At 44.4% G+C, this 16,578-nt stretch overlaps 4 protein-coding genes across 7 annotated transcripts in view; all 4 read left to right on the top strand.

Moving 5' to 3' along the window:
- The first annotated feature begins 65 nt into the window (after window positions 1-65).
- Window positions 66-6,304, top strand: LOC133843267 (protein mahjong). 3 transcript variants are annotated; one of them, XM_062276728.1, is made up of 11 exons: window positions 76-738; window positions 801-951; window positions 1,008-1,808; window positions 1,872-2,144; window positions 2,216-4,369; window positions 4,434-4,554; window positions 4,617-4,714; window positions 4,786-5,148; window positions 5,633-5,705; window positions 5,767-5,958; window positions 6,022-6,304. In XM_062276728.1, exons 1-11 carry the CDS (start codon window positions 287-289, stop codon window positions 6,024-6,026), a joined length of 4,683 nt encoding a protein of 1,560 aa, XP_062132712.1. In that variant the 5' UTR covers window positions 76-286; the 3' UTR covers window positions 6,027-6,304. The 3 variants fall into 3 exon arrangements, 2 of the variants coding, with proteins under 2 accessions (XP_062132710.1, XP_062132712.1); XR_009894490.1 differs by lacking the exon at window positions 6,022-6,304 and having other exon boundaries at window positions 67-738; window positions 4,786-5,705; window positions 5,767-5,843; XM_062276726.1 differs by lacking the exons at window positions 5,767-5,958; window positions 6,022-6,304 and having other exon boundaries at window positions 66-738; window positions 4,786-5,699.
- Window positions 6,305-6,433: 129 nt separating this feature from the next.
- On the top strand, window positions 6,434-12,392 carry LOC133843271 (enolase-binding protein). Its single transcript, XM_062276737.1, has 3 exons — window positions 6,434-7,109; window positions 10,960-11,304; window positions 11,362-12,392. The coding sequence occupies exons 1-3, from the start codon at window positions 6,918-6,920 to the stop codon at window positions 12,163-12,165; spliced, it is 1,341 nt and encodes a 446-aa protein (XP_062132721.1). The 5' UTR covers window positions 6,434-6,917; the 3' UTR covers window positions 12,166-12,392.
- A 214-nt stretch (window positions 12,393-12,606) lies between these two features.
- The window catches only part of LOC133843268 (uncharacterized), a 29,155-nt gene continuing 25,183 nt past the window's right edge, over window positions 12,607-16,578 (top strand). Inside the window, exon 1 of the mRNA XM_062276730.1 lies at window positions 12,607-12,748. The gene's annotated coding sequence lies outside the window, so the exon portion shown is untranslated. The remainder of the gene's footprint in view (window positions 12,749-16,578) is intronic.
- Window positions 13,051-16,578, top strand: LOC133843269 (putative mediator of RNA polymerase II transcription subunit 26). Of its 2 annotated transcripts, none has more exons than XM_062276735.1 (3): window positions 13,051-13,360; window positions 13,767-14,291; window positions 14,349-16,578. In XM_062276735.1, the coding sequence occupies exons 2-3, from the start codon at window positions 13,806-13,808 to the stop codon at window positions 16,422-16,424; spliced, it is 2,562 nt and encodes an 853-aa protein (XP_062132719.1). In that variant the 5' UTR covers window positions 13,051-13,360; window positions 13,767-13,805; the 3' UTR covers window positions 16,425-16,578. The 2 variants fall into 2 exon arrangements, with proteins under 2 accessions (XP_062132719.1, XP_062132720.1); XM_062276736.1 differs by lacking the exon at window positions 13,051-13,360 and adding an exon at window positions 13,461-13,683.

Below are 16,578 nucleotides of genomic sequence, written 5' to 3'. Positions count from 1 at the left end.
AGTTGCGCAATATAACTTTAATATACCAATATATGTACATCTCAGTATATTTGAGAATATTTTACAATGAAATTTACGGTCACGCTTAGCAACACAATTTCGTTTGCCAAAAAGAGAAGCGCGTGGTTGGCTTTTTTAGCGGCACGCAATTTTGGTGCAAGTGAATCCTATTAAAAAAGTTATAGATATAAGCAAATCTATAGTGTTTTGCGTAGTGGAAATTGCGAAATTGGTGTACATCGCATCGGGCTAGTGTACAACCCTCGCCTCTTGCGCTGCTTTCAGAATGTCGGATGCAAATTCGAATGCGAATGGCAATGGAAATGAAAATGCTCGAGCACAGGATGAAGAATTGCCAAACGACATTGCATTGGATAATGCCATCTTTGCCGCAGCCTATCAGAGCGATGATGAACCAGCTGATGAGGAGCAGGAGGCTGACGCACAAAGCGAGGACAATTCGAATGAAGTAAACGCAGAGGGCGAAGATGATGCAGAGGATGCCGAAGTGGAAGTTGATGGAGAGGGCGATGGCGAGGAAGAAGGCGATAATGATGGAGATGGCGACGCAGCTGTTGAAGATGATGATGCCGATGCCGATGCTGATAACGCCAATACAGAGGATGACCCTGCGGCAGATCGGCGTTCGGCTACCAAAAGAGAACTTACCCAAATCATAGATAAATGGGAGCAGGAGCAAACACAGAGTGGCTACGATCCAGTGCCCACGCTCAGAAGGTAATTTTAATTGTTTGGTTTGATACAATTTATTAATAATTGAATTGCCACTTTACTTTCAGTCTGGCTGAGATCTTTGAGCGTGAAAAGGATGTATACATGCGAAAAGATCCCGATCCGCTGGACTTAAGGCATCCCTATAGAACCGATCCAAGTTGCCAATATGGGTTGATGCTCAAACTGCTCTTTCGAAAGGATCAGTTCATGGGCAAAGTCAGTGAGCTTAATGTGCTTCCTTAAATATTATATACCAACTTTTATATTTTTAGCTGCTTAATGACTATCTGAGGGAAAACTACTTTAGTCGGCAGAACGTAAGTCGCAGCTCCCTTGAGCTGAACATCATTGCCTGTCGGCTAATACTCGTCGTTATGCCTGGCCTTGAGACAACAGCAGTATTTCAGACTGCCGAGGAGGACGGCATCATCAGTCGTCTTTATAACTGGGCAGAAGATAGCATTGAACCGCTTCAAAGCTATGCCACAGGTCTGTTAGCCGCTGCCATGGAGGTTAGTGATATTGCGATTAGTTGTCGCGACCAGAATATGCGATTGGTGCCCAAGATGATCAATCGCCTGCACATGCTACTTGCCTGTAGTTGCATGAGCAAAAATGCTACAGGAGAAGCAAGTACTGCGCATAACAACTCTGCGGATAGCAGTTTCTCGTCGGGTATGCTCAGCTGGATGGCTTGTGGCGCTGCCTCGGCGCCGCAGTCGCCGCAACATAATGGCGCTAGTGGTAGTGCATCAAATATGTCGATATTGTTTGAGAACAGCCGGGACGCGTTTCCATTGTCACGCTATTATAAGCGTATGTATATACCGCTCCATCCGCCCACCGCAGACACCAGTCAGATGCTCATCATGCGCTTCCTAACCAGCCTAGGCGAGTACCAGGAATTCCTGGGTATGGCGTTTGGCAACAATGTTATGGTGCTCATTTTTAGTCACCTGGAAGAGCTGGACAGACGAGACACTTGCCTTGCCTATGAGGTGCTCAAGTATCTTGCCTCCTTGCTCTGTCACAAGAAGTTTGCTTTAGAATTTATTTCCCATGGTGGTCTGGAAGTGAGTTTTATTTAAATTGTGCTAAATTTGTCTATATTTTTTAATGCACACTTATTTTTGCAGCTACTTTTGAATGTGCCACGGCCAAGTTTGGCCACGACGGGTGTATCCATTGCAATATACTATCTGGCGTACTGTGAGGATGCCATGGAACGCATTTGCAGCATGCCACGTCCATTAATTGCGAATCTGGTGCGTTATGCTCTGTGGATACTTGGAAGGTGTCATGATTCGTCCAAATGTCATGCCACCATGTTCTTCAGCTTAAGTTTTCAGTTTAAGGTCATTCTCGATGAGTTTGATGCCCAGGATGGCTTACGCAAACTCTACAATGTTGTGAGTACCAGCTTGACTGCCAGATATAACATTTTTTCATATTTATTAATTGAATTTGCATTTACTAATAGATTTCCGTACTGAAAATTCTGGATCCCAGTCATAATGATAGCGAAAATGCCTCAGATATCAACGAGGATGTTGAATGCGCTTCCCGTCAGATGGTTCGACACGTTTGTGTTGCTCTCAAGCGCTATATGGAAGCGCATTTCTTTTACAAGTACAACAACTTCATATGCCAACACTACGCTACCTCGTCCTCATCGTCGACGCACTACTTCAGCCAACATCCGACAGTGGCAGCTAAACTCACATTTGATCAGTTGCATGAGCAGATAAGAACGCTCCAGGAGCATACATCAGTGCGGGCACATTGGGAGCCAGTGGATCAGCTACTAAAACTGGGTGGCATAACTATGTTGTTGCGCATTATTGCCTTCAGCTACGAATGGGTGAACAGCGGACGCTCGGAGACCGTGCGTTCAGCTCTCGATGTGCTTAGCGTATGCTGTGTGATACCGCGCGTCTATCTGGTGCTTTGCGAACGCCTGCAGATGTTAGACAAGACGACAACGTCTGGCTTTTGTTCGGTACTGGGAGCTGCTGCAGGCGAGATCACAGCCGATGCTGAGGTCTTAAAATCGGCGCTGGCCGTCCTCTGTCATTGTGTCTGCTCGCCAATTATTCGTAAGGACAGTGGGAGCAGTCTAATGAAATTTGGCAACTCGTCGCGCAAAAACAAAGCAAATCAAAAATATGCCGAGGAACTGATCGAAAAGGTGTGGGAATCTGTGTGCTCCAACAATGGTATTGTGGTGTTGCTGTCACTCATGCAAACCAAAGGACCCATTACAGATGCGGATTGCATACGCGGCATGGCCTGTCGAGCATTGGCCGGTTTGGCGCGCTCTGATCGTGTGCGTCAAATTGTTGGAAAACTACCGTTGTTTGCCAGTGGACAGCTGCAAGCTCTTATGCGTGATCCCATATTGCAAGAGAAGCGAGCGGAGCATGTGCTCTTTCAAAAGTATGCACTGGAGCTGCTCGAACGCATTTCTGGCAAGACAAAACCACTGAACAACCCTCTGGATCCATCGCTGACCAACATGCACAAGGCCAACGTAATTGCTCAGACGCGCATTCAATATAACGAACAGCAGTTGTATCAGCTAATCTTCGAGCATCTGGAGAGCAAAGGACTTGGTCAAACGGCTCAGATGCTGCAGCGTGAGGTCGGATTGCCGTTGCAGACGACAACAACACGTAACTTTCATCAGTCGCCATTCGACTATAAAGGTTTCTCCGGCATTAGTTCAATATCACGCAGTCGACTGCGCAACCGAATGCAAGATGTGAATGCTGCTATCATGTCTAGTGGGGAACCAAGTCGCAGTCAAGCAGACGATACATCGCTGCACTGTAGCAGCAGTGGCAATGCATCCACGAGCGGATCGGCTGCTGCACCAGGCATACCTAATTTTAATCATCTCAGCGCACAGACGCCCATAAAGCTGAGAAAGACGGAGCGTGCCACATCTTCCATCAGTCGTTCACTACAGAAGCAAATCAGTCTGGGCAACGCTGAGTCCAGCTCCGTAGGATTGACAGATGACCTGGCTAACTCGCCGGCGCTGTATCCCAAGCGGGTTACTCTTAACAGCATTGTGACTGAGTATCTGACGAATCAGCACTCACTGTGCAACAATCCGGTGACAACATGCCCACAATTCGATCTGTACGAGCCGCACAAGTGTCCCGATCCACGTCCCAGCCGTCTACTTAGCTCCAACTACAATCTGACTTCCAGACACTTTCGTACCCAGGCTGGATTTAATACCGCACGATTCGATCGTCGTCATGTTCATACACACTTTGCACCATGGCGTACAATACGCTCTGCTGACTATGATGATCTGGAGTTCACTTGCTGTGACGTTGTGGGCAATTATCTTATCGTTGGCACACATCAGGGCGAAAGCAAAGTGTTCAACATGAACGACGGCGTGGAACAGTTCTCCTCCATATGTCACACATATGGCGTGGATGCAATACAGGCAAATCGAGGCGGCGATCTGGTACTGACCACCAGTCTGTGGCGTATTCGTACTACAATTCTGTGGTCCATTACCGACAATGAATTCCGCTCCAAGTTGCGTCTGCCCGATGTCGGATACTGCGAGTTTAGCCAGACAACTCAGGATCGTTTGCTGGGCACACACAACGATGTAAGTTGCATGCAATTGTTAGGCATATTAGCTAACCTATTAATTTTCAATTCATTTGTAACAGTGTGCGGTACTATATGATATTAATACGGGTTCAAAAGTCTCAACCTTTACACCGACCATACCCAATCAGTACACAAAGAATCGCGCGACGCTGTGCCGTACGGATGAGTTGCTGTTATCAGGTAAGCTGAGAGCTTAAAGCATTTGGACTTCGCAGAGTTGAATATTCCATTGATCAATTTAGATGGCGTGCTTTGGGACGTTCGCTCCGGCAAAGAAATTCACAAGTTCGATAAGTTCAATCAGTGCATATCGGGTGTATTTCATCCTAACTGCCTGGAGGTGAGTGTTACCCAAATTATATTTAACATGTTAGCTAATCTTCCTCGTCATTTTTATTAAAATTTGTTTAGATCATTGCCAACACAGAAGTTTGGGATTTACGCACGTTTCATTTGCTGCAAACGGTGCCGGTGCTGGACCAAAGGAACTGCACATTCTCGCCTATGCATGTGATATATGGGGCCAGTTTGGGTGCTGATAGGGACCACGATATGGAGACGACCACCTATGATACCAGCTTTAATGTACTCGATGCATACGACTATTCGAGTATCGCAACCATTGATGTGAAGCGCAACATTAACGATCTGAGCGTTAGTGCAAATGGTAGCCTAATTGCCGTTGTGGAGGATCACACCGGTTACGATTCAAAGCAGGAGACCTATGTGAAGATCTATGCCGTTGGTGTTAAAAAGAGCGAGCGCTCGGAAGAGGTGCGTCCGGTTAAGGACTTGGCCGTCGATGAGGGCGTCGTTCGAAGCGGCGGCGGCGCGTCCGAGGAACCGTCACCGCCCGTCAATGCACCAAGTGGTGACTCTCCGCTAATTCGCATCGTCGAAGCGGCGGCTCGCGCCCATACGCCACCGTTGAATTTTGCTTTGCTCGATCCAGATGCCGAAGCCTATGTTGATGCTATTGCAAATGGCATTGGTGTTGGTCTAGGTGTTGGTGTGGGTGACGGTCTAGGTGTAGGCGGTGTTGACGACGGCAATGAGGCACGCGCCCGTCGCCCGAGCCGCCTAAGGCCTGCGTCACATGCGAATGCAAATCTGGCTCGCCAGCATGCTCCCAACAGCTCAATTGTTGGTGTGCGACGGCGAGCACGTACACTGGGCGGTGCAGGCGCGCCCATCGATCTCAGAACGCTCATGCGGCAGGTGGATGATATTGAATTTAATATTATGTCTATGCTTGCAGGAAGATGATGAGGAGGTGCCCGAATCCAATGAGGAGGGCTCTGATACGGGATCGGATACGGGCTCTGAAAATGGTAAGTCACAGTGAGACAATCAAGCAATTAAATTTAATTAAAAGCAATCTCCTTTTTATAGCATTTGCAATTGGTCCGAATTTCATGGGTTTTCCGCTACGTAGCCATCGCAATCGGAATGTCATTAGTGAATCCTCCAGTGGTGAAGATAATGATAGCGACCTGGACGATGGTGATGATGACGATGACGATGATATTGAAATTTTGTCCAACATCGATGAGTTGGATTTTGATGGCGAACCCAGTAGTGATGGTAATACTGGCAATGATAACCGTTTATCCTCTGTACGCATTAGACTTGTATATTCTCCTTTAGATTGAGCCCTACTCAGCTCCAGTCCAAACAACTATCCCACAATATCCTTCGCTGCATTGGCTCCTACAACTCCTTGCAACTCTCTGTGCCAGCACATCGATCGGTTTATCAATTACATTTTCAAAGCGTTGGGAACTTGGAGTTCTTTTGTCTCTGTGTGAAGCATGTGGTCTAATGACATCTAGTTTTCGTAAGCTGTTATCTTAAATTATACTTTATGTTGAAGTTTGTACAATAAAAAATGAAAATGTAACACAACAAAGCAAAGCAAAAAAAATAATAATTTTACCTGTTAAGAATCAATTGTAAAATATATAAAAAAAAAAAAAACAAAATTGTTCAACAATTTGAAAATGTACAAAGTTTATTAAAATTATATACTTTTCTAATATTAAAAATAAAAGCATATTGCAAGAAAGCAAACGCGCCATTCATACTCTACTTTCGCTAAAGCTTAGAAGTTCGATACTATTCGTCATTATTCAAACTATATAGAAGCAGGCTAACAAAATTATTACCAATGGAATCCAAAGTGTTTGTGCCGTTTTAATGTTTAGTTATCTTATCTCTGGCTGCGAGTTGGGAAATGACGTACAGGCATGGCCGTAGAGTGTTAATCAGTTCAGTTGTTTGGTCATTTGCACTGGTTGCGTTCACCTTAGTTCCATGCTTCTTCAATCGAATCTCAAGTTTATCCTTCAGAAATAGATAAATATGGTTATGCGGCTTGGATTGGCGTTTTATCGGGTTTTGCGGTCAAGTTGAATGTGTTTTTGACGGAACGTCGACGCGTACCAAATTTGCGTCTATTTAGAATTGCGATTTTCAGTTACAATTCGCCATCGATAGTGCGCGTATCGTCAACGGAAAACTTCTATTGGTGCTTCACATAGAAAATGTATATTGCAACGCTTGTCATTTTGGGATCACTTCTTCCGTCATGCCTCCCGACATTTGTGGAGCGTTCCGACTTCTGCATAGAAACCGATCCTACGTTACTCATTGATATAGGTCGTCGAGTGGTAATTCCAAGTGAAAAGGATTTAAAATGCGCTATCACAGCCACAACACTTACGGCTAAGGAGAAGGTGAGCTTATACTAAAAAACATTTTATTTCAAATCGTTAAAGCACGCTTTTATAGACTTGCTAGGTAAAGTTTTTTTTTTATGTATATATATGTACATACATACATACATACATATATGTAAATTATTTGTGAACAATTAACCGAGTGAAAAATTAGAATGCGACAAATGTAAGAATGCATATTCAAAGTTCAAGTTCATTGCAATATTTATCAACAGCCCATTACAAAATATGTACAATGTGATTGGTCTGCAAATGATAGCTTGAAGCATTCCTCAAACGTGTTTTCCCCAATGAAGTGATTTTTAATTGATTCTCAAATCTTTTGTTAATATTCTGTCGCCTAATATGGTATTAAATCGGGCAGTCTGTTGTAATTGGAGGTTAAAGTGATATCGTTTGGGCAATCAATGGCAACAAGTTGCTTAGCACTAAATCCTTAAATGACAGTCGCAAGGCTCTTGAGTCATAGGCACATATGACAAAGATAATAGTCTGTAAATCAAGTGGCACGCCTGCAATATAATCAATTGAATTAGGGTTAGATAAAGAAAGCTTCGCAACGAGGAGTGTCTTGGGTTAGTGATAATGTGGACATGCCAGATAATGAAATTATTTATGCATGTGCCGATTTTAAGTATTTCCCACTGATTAATTGTCTTTTCTGAAAAAATGGCTTCTCTTTCTCTAATAAATCTACTTCCTCTATGTACATACAAGGTGCGTTCCAAAGTTTTTTTTTTTTTTGAGGACTTTGCTTTTATTTATTGAATCTTCTCTAGATTTTGAGACTAACAATAAGTTTACGAATCTTAACATTAAAATTTAGCTAACAGTGTGTTAAAACTGCATTCTGGTTGCGCGTCCCTCAGGTCGGTCGCTGGGTGGGTAAGTCATTACGACGAAGACGTGATTGGTTGCTCAACCTTGTTAGACCTCTCGCCAGGTGGTTAGGGTGCAACAGTAGCTTGGTAAAGTACTTTTCCTTCTGTTCTGCGATCACTTCTTTGACTGGTAGGATGTTTAAGTCGCGTTGTATGTTTTCGTTGCGAACGTACCACGGTGCCCCGGTGATGGTTCTCAAGATCTTCGACTGAGCTCGCTGGACTATGTCAATATTACTATTGCTGGCACTCCCCCATAATTGGGAGCCGTACATCCATATAGGTTTTAGTACCGAGTTATATAGCAGGACTTTATATTCAAGGCTAAGGGGAGACCGAGCGTTGATAAGCCAATGAAGGCTGCTGGCTTTTAGCTTTAGGTGTGTTCTTTTGGCTTCAATGTGCCGGCGCCATGTGAGTCTTCTGTCGAGGTGTACTCCTAGATATGTCACTTCGTTTGCTTGCGGGAGTGGAGTGTTGTTTAACGTTAGCGGCGGGCAGTTTTGTCTGTTCAGGGTGAATGTAACGTGCTTGCATTTTTGTTCGTTCACTCTAATTCGCCAATCTGATAGCCATTTTTCAACATCGACCATATGAAGAGCTAGCTGCGCAGTTGCTTGCCTCGGGCATTTCGAGCGGCTAAGAATAGCTGTATCATCAGCAAACGTAGATGTTGTTATTCGTGTGCTTGTCGGGATGTCTGCTGTGTAGAGGACGTATAGTGTTGGCCCTAGCACACTACCTTGAGGAACTCCAGCTCCAACAGTGAAAACATCAGATATAGCAGAGTTGCATCTCACAACAAATTTTCTGTCGTAAAGGTAAGACTCTAAAAGCTTATGGGTGTTGCTGGGGAGCATTGTCTTGATCTTGTACATTAGACCTTCTAGCCAGACTCTATCAAATGCTTGAGAGACATCTAAAAATATGGCAGTACAGTACTCTCGTTTTTCGAACGCGTTCCGAATTTCTGATGTTATCCGGTTGACCTGCTCAATTGTTCCGTGCTTTTCACGAAACCCAAATTGATGTGACGGGATTCCTTCCTGGAGTCTTAGGTACGTGTTTATCCGAATCAAAACGCATTTTTCAAAGAGTTTAGATAAGCATGAAAGTAGGCTTATAGGTCTATACGACGTGGGGACTGTGTGGTCTTTTCCCGGCTTTGCTATCATTATTATAATTGACTTCTTCCATCTCATTGGATAGTAGCCAAGTTTTGCGATGGTGTTGAAAAGCTGGGTGATAGTGCAAACGGCGCAATATGGGAGCTCGATGATCATTTTGGGAGTTATGAGGTCGCATCCCGGGGATTTTTTCGGATTCAGTTGATTTTTGATGATGCTAACGATTTCATTTGGGCGAAATTCGATTGGCTCACGTTGAAGCTGAGGCTCATTTGATAAAGTCGGCAGAGTAAACGCACTCGTGGCAGGATTTGGTTGGAATACATTTTTAAGGTGGTTGGCAAACGTGCTGGCTCTGTCTGCATCGCTACGCGCCCAGCCTCCTGTGGGATTTCTTATAGGCATCACGGCTTCTTTCGGTGAGCTCAGAGTAGGGTGAGCTCTCCATAGTGAGTTTTTCGTACTAGAAGTACACAATTGCTCTATGTAGTGGCGTTGGACATATGCTTCTTCTTGCTGTAGAGCTTTAGTAAGTTCACGTGAGGCATGTCTTAAACGTTGCTTAGAAGATGGCGATCTGTGGAATTGCCACTCTCGACGTAAGCGTCGCTTTTCGAGGACGAGCTGCTCGATTTGTAGATTTGTCTTCTTTTGATTGCTTTGTGTATTTATGGTTTGAGGTGTTGAAGCTTGGGCTGCAGAGACAAGTACAGACTCCAGTGAAAAGCAGTGAAAAGTTTCCAAAGTAAACAGGACTTTTAACAAAAAGACGGAACAAATAGCTTTTTCGGCAAAATCAATTTATATTATTCAAAATAGTCTCCTTCTGCTTTAATACAGCTTTTTGCACGGTCCAAAAGCAAGTCGAACGAGTGTTTTAGCTCGTTGCCCGGTATGGCCTCCAGTATGCCGGTGCAAGCCTTTTGAATGGCCTCGACGTCTGCATAACGCTTTCCTTTCATCGGCAAATGCATTTGTCCGAAAAGGTAGAAGTCGCACGGTGCAATATCAGGTGAATACGGGGAGTGGTTGATGGTTAAAACGTGATTTTTGGTCAAATAGTCGGTCCTTCGAATGTTTAATTCTGAGCAATTTTTGGACGTCAGTCAATTTATGCGGAACAAACCGTGCACACACCCAAATGTTCGGCCAAAATGCGATATACCGATGTTTTGGAGATGTTCAATTCTATTTCCATTAATTTCAATGATGATTTCGTCTGATTTTTTATGAATTCACGCACAGTTTCGATGGAATTTTCTGTGATCACGGATTTTGGTTGGCTCACATGTTCATCGTCATTTATGTCCACACGATCACTTTTAAAACGTTGAAACCACTCGTGCACTCTGCTACGGGATAGGCAACCATCGCCATAAACTTGTTTCATCAATTGAAACGTTTCGGTAAAAGTTTTAAAACAAAATTTAGTGTTGGGTTTTTTGTTCGAAGCTCATTCTCGCACCGATGACAAAAACATACTGACACTTAAAAGGCAATAACTTCACTTCCAATAGATGAAATGTCATGAAATTTTTACTAGAAGTCGATAAAGGATAGCAGATTCTAACGCAACAGTTGACATAAATATGGCGCCACCAGAGGGCGCTAGATTCAAAAAGTCCTGTTTACTTTGGAACGCACCATGTATATACAATTCATTATCCTGACTAACGGACAAATGGAAAGAAATTCCTCAACTTGTCTTCGATAAGTTAAGACTTAAACCACAGAAAGTATTGCAACCAATGCTTATGGTAGACACGAACTAGTTGTAATCAAAACAATATTTTAAAATACATCATGGATGAAATATTTAATAGACCTATATAATTCCAGGCTAGCCTCGTTGAGACCTTATGCAAAGATCATGGTACCACCACGATGAAACATAGTTTTCATCACTACTTCAAGCTGCGCAATGGAGAGCTAAGTGGACGCGGCGTTCAGCAGGATATTTGTGAAGAGAACGCCAACGCCATGTTAGCCTGGGTACCTTACAGCACAATGATGCAGCATTATGCCGCGGAGCTGAACCCAAAGGAGCGGCTCAGTTACATTGCCAAGGCCACAAACTTAGACCGTGAGAAGACCGAATTGTGTCATTTCAGTCATACCGATCTGGTCAACGGAGTCGCTGACAAGTTGTTCACTTGCGTGGTCATGATTTTCGAGGATAACTTTGTAAGTTTCAATGTAAATGCCAAATGAGGGTAACCGTTTTAATCTGCTATCTCTTAGTATGACGTGGACGATAACATCAATGTGCTGGTGGAGCTGCAGCCACTGGTCTACCAACTGCGTAATATCACCTACTTGCCTTGGCGTAACGTAACCAACAGTTACAAAATGCTACTGGGTAACGGCGTGCTGAAGAATCCCAGCACACAACGCAAACCCATTTATGGCAGCGTTAACTATGCGTTTGTAGAGAAGATTCGACTGAACACCAGCAGCATTTACAACGCCGGTTATCATTTAGACAAGCTGCCGCTGCTGCTAGAACATCGGGGCGCTGTCTTGGATCTTGATGAGGCTGGCGAGGGCGGCATGGATGTGCAGAAACAAGCATACTTTGGACGCACCATGGATCCTCATAGTGATGTGCGGGTTCAGGTCATTGGACAATGGGTTGATCAGCATCGTGAGTTCGGTGCCGATGTTCATGAGTACTATGGTCATGGATTAGCTCGCTTCAAACTGCCAATCACTGGTGCTAGGCTCACGTTCGTGCGCATTGATAACACTGAGCCGGTGTTTGAGGCTGCCGAGTCGAGTAATCTGGCGAAGGCATCGCTGTTCCGGGACATGGATGCTGCGCCAGCTAGGCTTAGTGTGAACGGTTCAATGGAGCAAATCACGGAATGGGAGGCGGACGAGGAAGAGGAATCCTCGTTCTATCCATGGTTTGTGATTAGTTGTTTACTTATTGGCATTGTCCTCATCGCCGTTGTTTATGGCGTTGTTCGTGTTTACCACAAAAGGAACAAGCAAAAACAAAAGTATGAATTGGCGAATACAAGCAATACGCCAGCGAGCGCCTAGAATTTAAGTCATAATTTCATTGTCTCATTGATTTTTGGAAAAAGACAAGTTTATGAAATAAATTGTTTGTATGTATGTTTTATACGATTTAACCTAAATAAATACTTATTGTATTTTACATATCGATGATCAATTTAGATTGCTTGTATCGGGTTTTAATCAATGCATCGATATCTTTTTTTTGTTGTCATAAATGCACAGTTGATATCTGCCAAAATTTAATAATTACAGTCTATAATGGCCATAATTTACTTTTGAGAATGGTACGGTGACGTCATAATTTCACATTAAACAAGTCAGTCTATTTGGACACAACCTTGTACATTTTATTAACCTTGGCATGACAGTCCTTAAGTATCCCACACCGAAGCAGCTGTTACGTGGGCGTTTAGGATTCCAATTGCTGTTTGCTTAAGCTCTAGATCGTTGTGAAATATTTCAATGTGCTAACCAAATTTTTAAACCACCAAATCATACAAGGAATAAATCGCAAATAGTTCAAGATCCAATCAATTTTGTGAAGATGTTGTCTTGTGTTTTTTAGGAGAACTCATTTGCGCGGAACACTTGGAAGCACTATAAGGTAAGAAGTACCCGATTTTGAGTGAACCGTTATCCAAATATAATAAGCTGGATAATCAACATTCTTTCGCTGAACTTATTTTAAATGTGTCTACCGAAAATATTGAGTGTTGTTATTGTCTTCCCTTCGAAATTTGGCTTCTTTTATTGTGAACAAGTTGGCAGCACTAACCCACGGTTCGCCACATACGCATATCTCACTCACACAAGCAGAAGTCAGGGCGAAACAAAAAAAGAGAGCTATATATGTGTGAAGCGCGTGTGTGGGTAATCGTCGTTTCAGCTGCCTCGCGCATTCTGCAGTCGACAGAAGAAGACAGAAGCAGAAACAGCACCACTGCGGTTGCAGGAAATTTCATTCATCGAATTTTTATTAATTTGGCACTGGCCGAAGTCTAGTTATTTCATTTACTTGCCAGAATAACCAACTGGTGCCCCATTTGTTTTTGTTTCGCATCGTTTCAAAACAAACTCGCGCTCAGTGCTTAAAATGTGAAATTTCTGAGTTTTTCTATCGCAAATTATGTGACGCGGCCATATTTAAAAAGAATTTAATGTTGAATACAGTGTAAAGACGAAGGGAGGCCACACAAATTATATAAATACTGTTGGGGTAAGTGATAAAGTGAAGTGTTATTGGAAAGCTTGAATCAAAGTGCAATGTGTATGAGAAATTAATCGCAGCAGACGAATCGAATTGACAAAATTTGAAGTTCAAAATAAATTTGTATCGTTTGCTTCGAAAGTAGTTAAAATATGATTTTTCGCTCGCACCAATACCAGGATGCTAAATTGTGTATAACTAGTTGTCGTCGCTGTCGTGTCGTGTGTATAATATAGTCGTCTCGCTTGCTCCGCCAGCATTGGGTTACCAGAGCGACGCCCGGCAGTGCTGCCAGAAAATTTGAGGCGCGAGTTTAAAATGCGCTCTTATCAGTAAATTCTCATACTATTGTGCTTTATTCATGGCAAAGTTAATGTAGAGCAACAAGTATTACTAATAGTTATGTTTTCTTTAGAGCTAAATTGCAATTACAATAAACTGCGAAGCTCCAGTTATGATGGACAGGAAGAAAGTATTGGAATTGGATAAAATTTGCCGTGTTTGCATTTCGGAACGCAAGGAAATGCGTCCCTTATTTAGTGAGAAGGTCCCAGAAATGCTCATGGACTGCACCAGCGTTCGAGTCGATCCTATTGAGGGATGGCCCGATAAAATATGTGTGCAGTGCGTCCATGCTGTCAGTCGGAATCATGCATTTAAAACGTTGGTAGAGCGAAGCGATAAGGAGTTGCGGGAATATATTAAGACTTTGACGGTGCGTCTCGTGCTAGACGAGTCGCTGACCCCACAGGAGCGAAAGCAACAGAAGCTGCTCCAGAAGCAGCTGAAGCAGCAGCAAATGCTCGAGGAACAGCAACAAAAATTGGAACAACAAATTCTTCAGCAACAGCAGCAGCTCCAGCAGCAGCAACAACAGCAACAACATCAACAACAGTCACCTATATTCCTGGTCCAGCAACCCCAACAACAACCGCAAAAGGTACGCATGCCTCTATGTGAAGTGAACTTATAACTTATAAAATTATAACATTTGCAGCTCCCGCTACAGCCGCAAAAGACCAAATTAAAGCCACTAATGCGCAAGGGATCCCGTCAGACGAAAAAACAATTAGAGGCGACACAACTGCTACAAGAACCAGCGCCGCCGCCACCGCCTCCTCCGCTGATTGCCCAGCCACAACAGCAGATACAACAAATTCAGTTGCCCACATTGCAACCTGCTCCCGCACAGCTTCTGCCAACGACGACAGCACAGCAAATCCTCTTGCCTAATGGTCAGTTGATAACGACGCAAATTGTAGCGCCGCAGCTAGCGCAAATTATAAGCCCGCAAACCACGACGACAAATGCTGCCGCATCAGTATCAGCTCAGGCGCAATTTCTTCCACAACTATTGCAGGCGCCCAATGGACAGACGTTACAGATTGTGCAGCAGCCAAACGGCACACAGACGCTACAGCTGGTGCAGTTGGTGCCACAGCGCACCATGGCGCCGGTTAATACAACAAATAGTGGGACGGAGTTATGTACGACAAGTAGTGGTGCATCATTAGCGGATGCGGATGTCCAGTTACTGGAAGACGGCGAAATGGATGATGAGGAGCTGGATGAGGTGTACGAACAGCTGGACAGTAAGGGTCATACATTTGAGACGATTGTGCTGGAGGATGATCAGCAGGAATTTATTAAGGAACATCCGCAGCATCATCAGGTGTTAATAGACGAGGATCTCACCCAAAGCGAAACACAGGAGCAGGAACATGAAGAGTTTTTTGACGAGCAGTTACTGCAACATGATGAGGGCATTAAACACGAGGATGACGATGATGACAATTTCATTATTGAAGAAATACAATTAGATGAAGAGGATATGCTCGACGATGGCGATGGTGAAGTAGATGGCGACGATATGACGCCTGTTGATGAGTGCGAATACCTGACCGATGAACAGGATCATACTGTGCTCGGTGGAGATGTGGATGATGAGCTGCACTACGCGATAATGGAGCCACACGATGCCGATGTTAGCGCCAGCGACATTGAGCAGGCCTTCATCGACGTCGATGCTCAGCAACAGCAATTGCAGGAACAACAACAGCAACAGGCTGTAGAGCTGCATAGCATATCGCTGGAGAACGCTGTGGTAGAGTTCAGTCAGGACACACTTGTGGAGCCCACATTGCATGTGGGCAGCACGCCCAGTCCGACGCCTAGCGCGGCAAAGCGTGCCCGCCGTGGCAACCAGCAACAGGCACAAGCTCAAGCGAATATGGTCGAGCAACCTTGTAATCATCAGCATAGTCCGCCCACCATAAGCAGTAAGCTGGCAGCTGCCAACTCGCGCCAATTGGTGCAGACAGCATCTGTGATTGCAGCAGCAGGCGCTGATGATAACTATGAGATTGATGCGAATCTCGTTACTGAATTCATCAGACAACACACCTCGCCGCTGGGCTCGGGACGTTACATTTGTCACTTGTGCAGCACCGAGTTTCGTCAGTTTAAGGGCCTGCAAAACCACATGCATTCGCACACCAACTGGATACGTGCGAATTGTAAGAAGCAGCCGCAGTGCGAGATCTGCCTTAAGAGCTTCAAGGGACCAGGCATGCTGCGCATGCACATGAAGACGCACGATGCCGAAACAAATACACCGCAGTGCAATATATGCGATCGCACGTTCAAGTCCAAAGCAATCCTGTATAGGCATCGACAAACGCATCAACAACGCGCTTATTGCTGTGGCGTTGCCAATTGCCGTAAGAACTTTTCGAATGCAGCCAATCTGCGCTGGCACGTGGAGCGAAAGCATCCGGAATGCGTTGAACCGTTATACAAATGCGGTGAATGCTCCACGCTCTACGACAACATTGATACGCTGCAACAGCATGTGGAGACAACCGATCATGGCAGCCAAAGCAGTGATCAAATAATCGCCACCAGCTCAAGCGGCGCCTTCAGCGGAGCCGTTAGCATTGTCAGCAATGGCACTGACATGTCAAACATTATTGCCGCTGCACCAAATGCTCTTGGCAATGCTGCTGCCTCTGGTGACACGCATGCCGTTGTCGTCGGCTCATCGGGAGAAATGTATTTTGTGACGCAGGCGTAGCCAACGCCAACGTTTGCCACGCTTGGCAATACCGAATGCCTGCTCGGCATGTAGATTCTGATCCTCGCCAGGCTCGCAACACCTGCAAACAGATATATATGTATATATTTTTGTACTAGCCTTTAAACATAGAAGTAGTTTATTTTTAATAGTA

The sequence above is a fragment of the Drosophila sulfurigaster genome, chromosome 3, assembly GCF_023558435.1.
Source record: "Drosophila sulfurigaster albostrigata strain 15112-1811.04 chromosome 3, ASM2355843v2, whole genome shotgun sequence".
Taxonomy (NCBI): Eukaryota; Metazoa; Arthropoda; class Insecta; order Diptera; family Drosophilidae; genus Drosophila; species Drosophila sulfurigaster.
This window is presented reverse-complemented; position numbering and strand designations above follow the sequence as displayed.

Coding starts and splice junctions, on each gene's coding strand:
- LOC133843271 (XM_062276737.1), top strand. CDS start 6,918: ATGTATATTGCAACGCTTGTCATTTTGGGATCACTTCTTCCGTCATGC. Junction 7,110..10,959: donor CACTTACGGCTAAGGAGAAG/GTGAGCTTATAC, acceptor ATATAATTCCAG/GCTAGCCTCGTTGAGACCTT. Junction 11,305..11,361: donor TGATTTTCGAGGATAACTTT/GTAAGTTTCAAT, acceptor GCTATCTCTTAG/TATGACGTGGACGATAACAT.
- LOC133843269 (XM_062276735.1), top strand. CDS start 13,806: ATGATGGACAGGAAGAAAGTATTGGAATTGGATAAAATTTGCCGTGTT. Junction 14,292..14,348: donor CCCAACAACAACCGCAAAAG/GTACGCATGCCT, acceptor TAACATTTGCAG/CTCCCGCTACAGCCGCAAAA.
- LOC133843267 (XM_062276726.1), top strand. CDS start 287: ATGTCGGATGCAAATTCGAATGCGAATGGCAATGGAAATGAAAATGCT. Junction 4,555..4,616: donor GGATGAGTTGCTGTTATCAG/GTAAGCTGAGAG, acceptor TGATCAATTTAG/ATGGCGTGCTTTGGGACGTT. Junction 4,715..4,785: donor TTCATCCTAACTGCCTGGAG/GTGAGTGTTACC, acceptor AAATTTGTTTAG/ATCATTGCCAACACAGAAGT.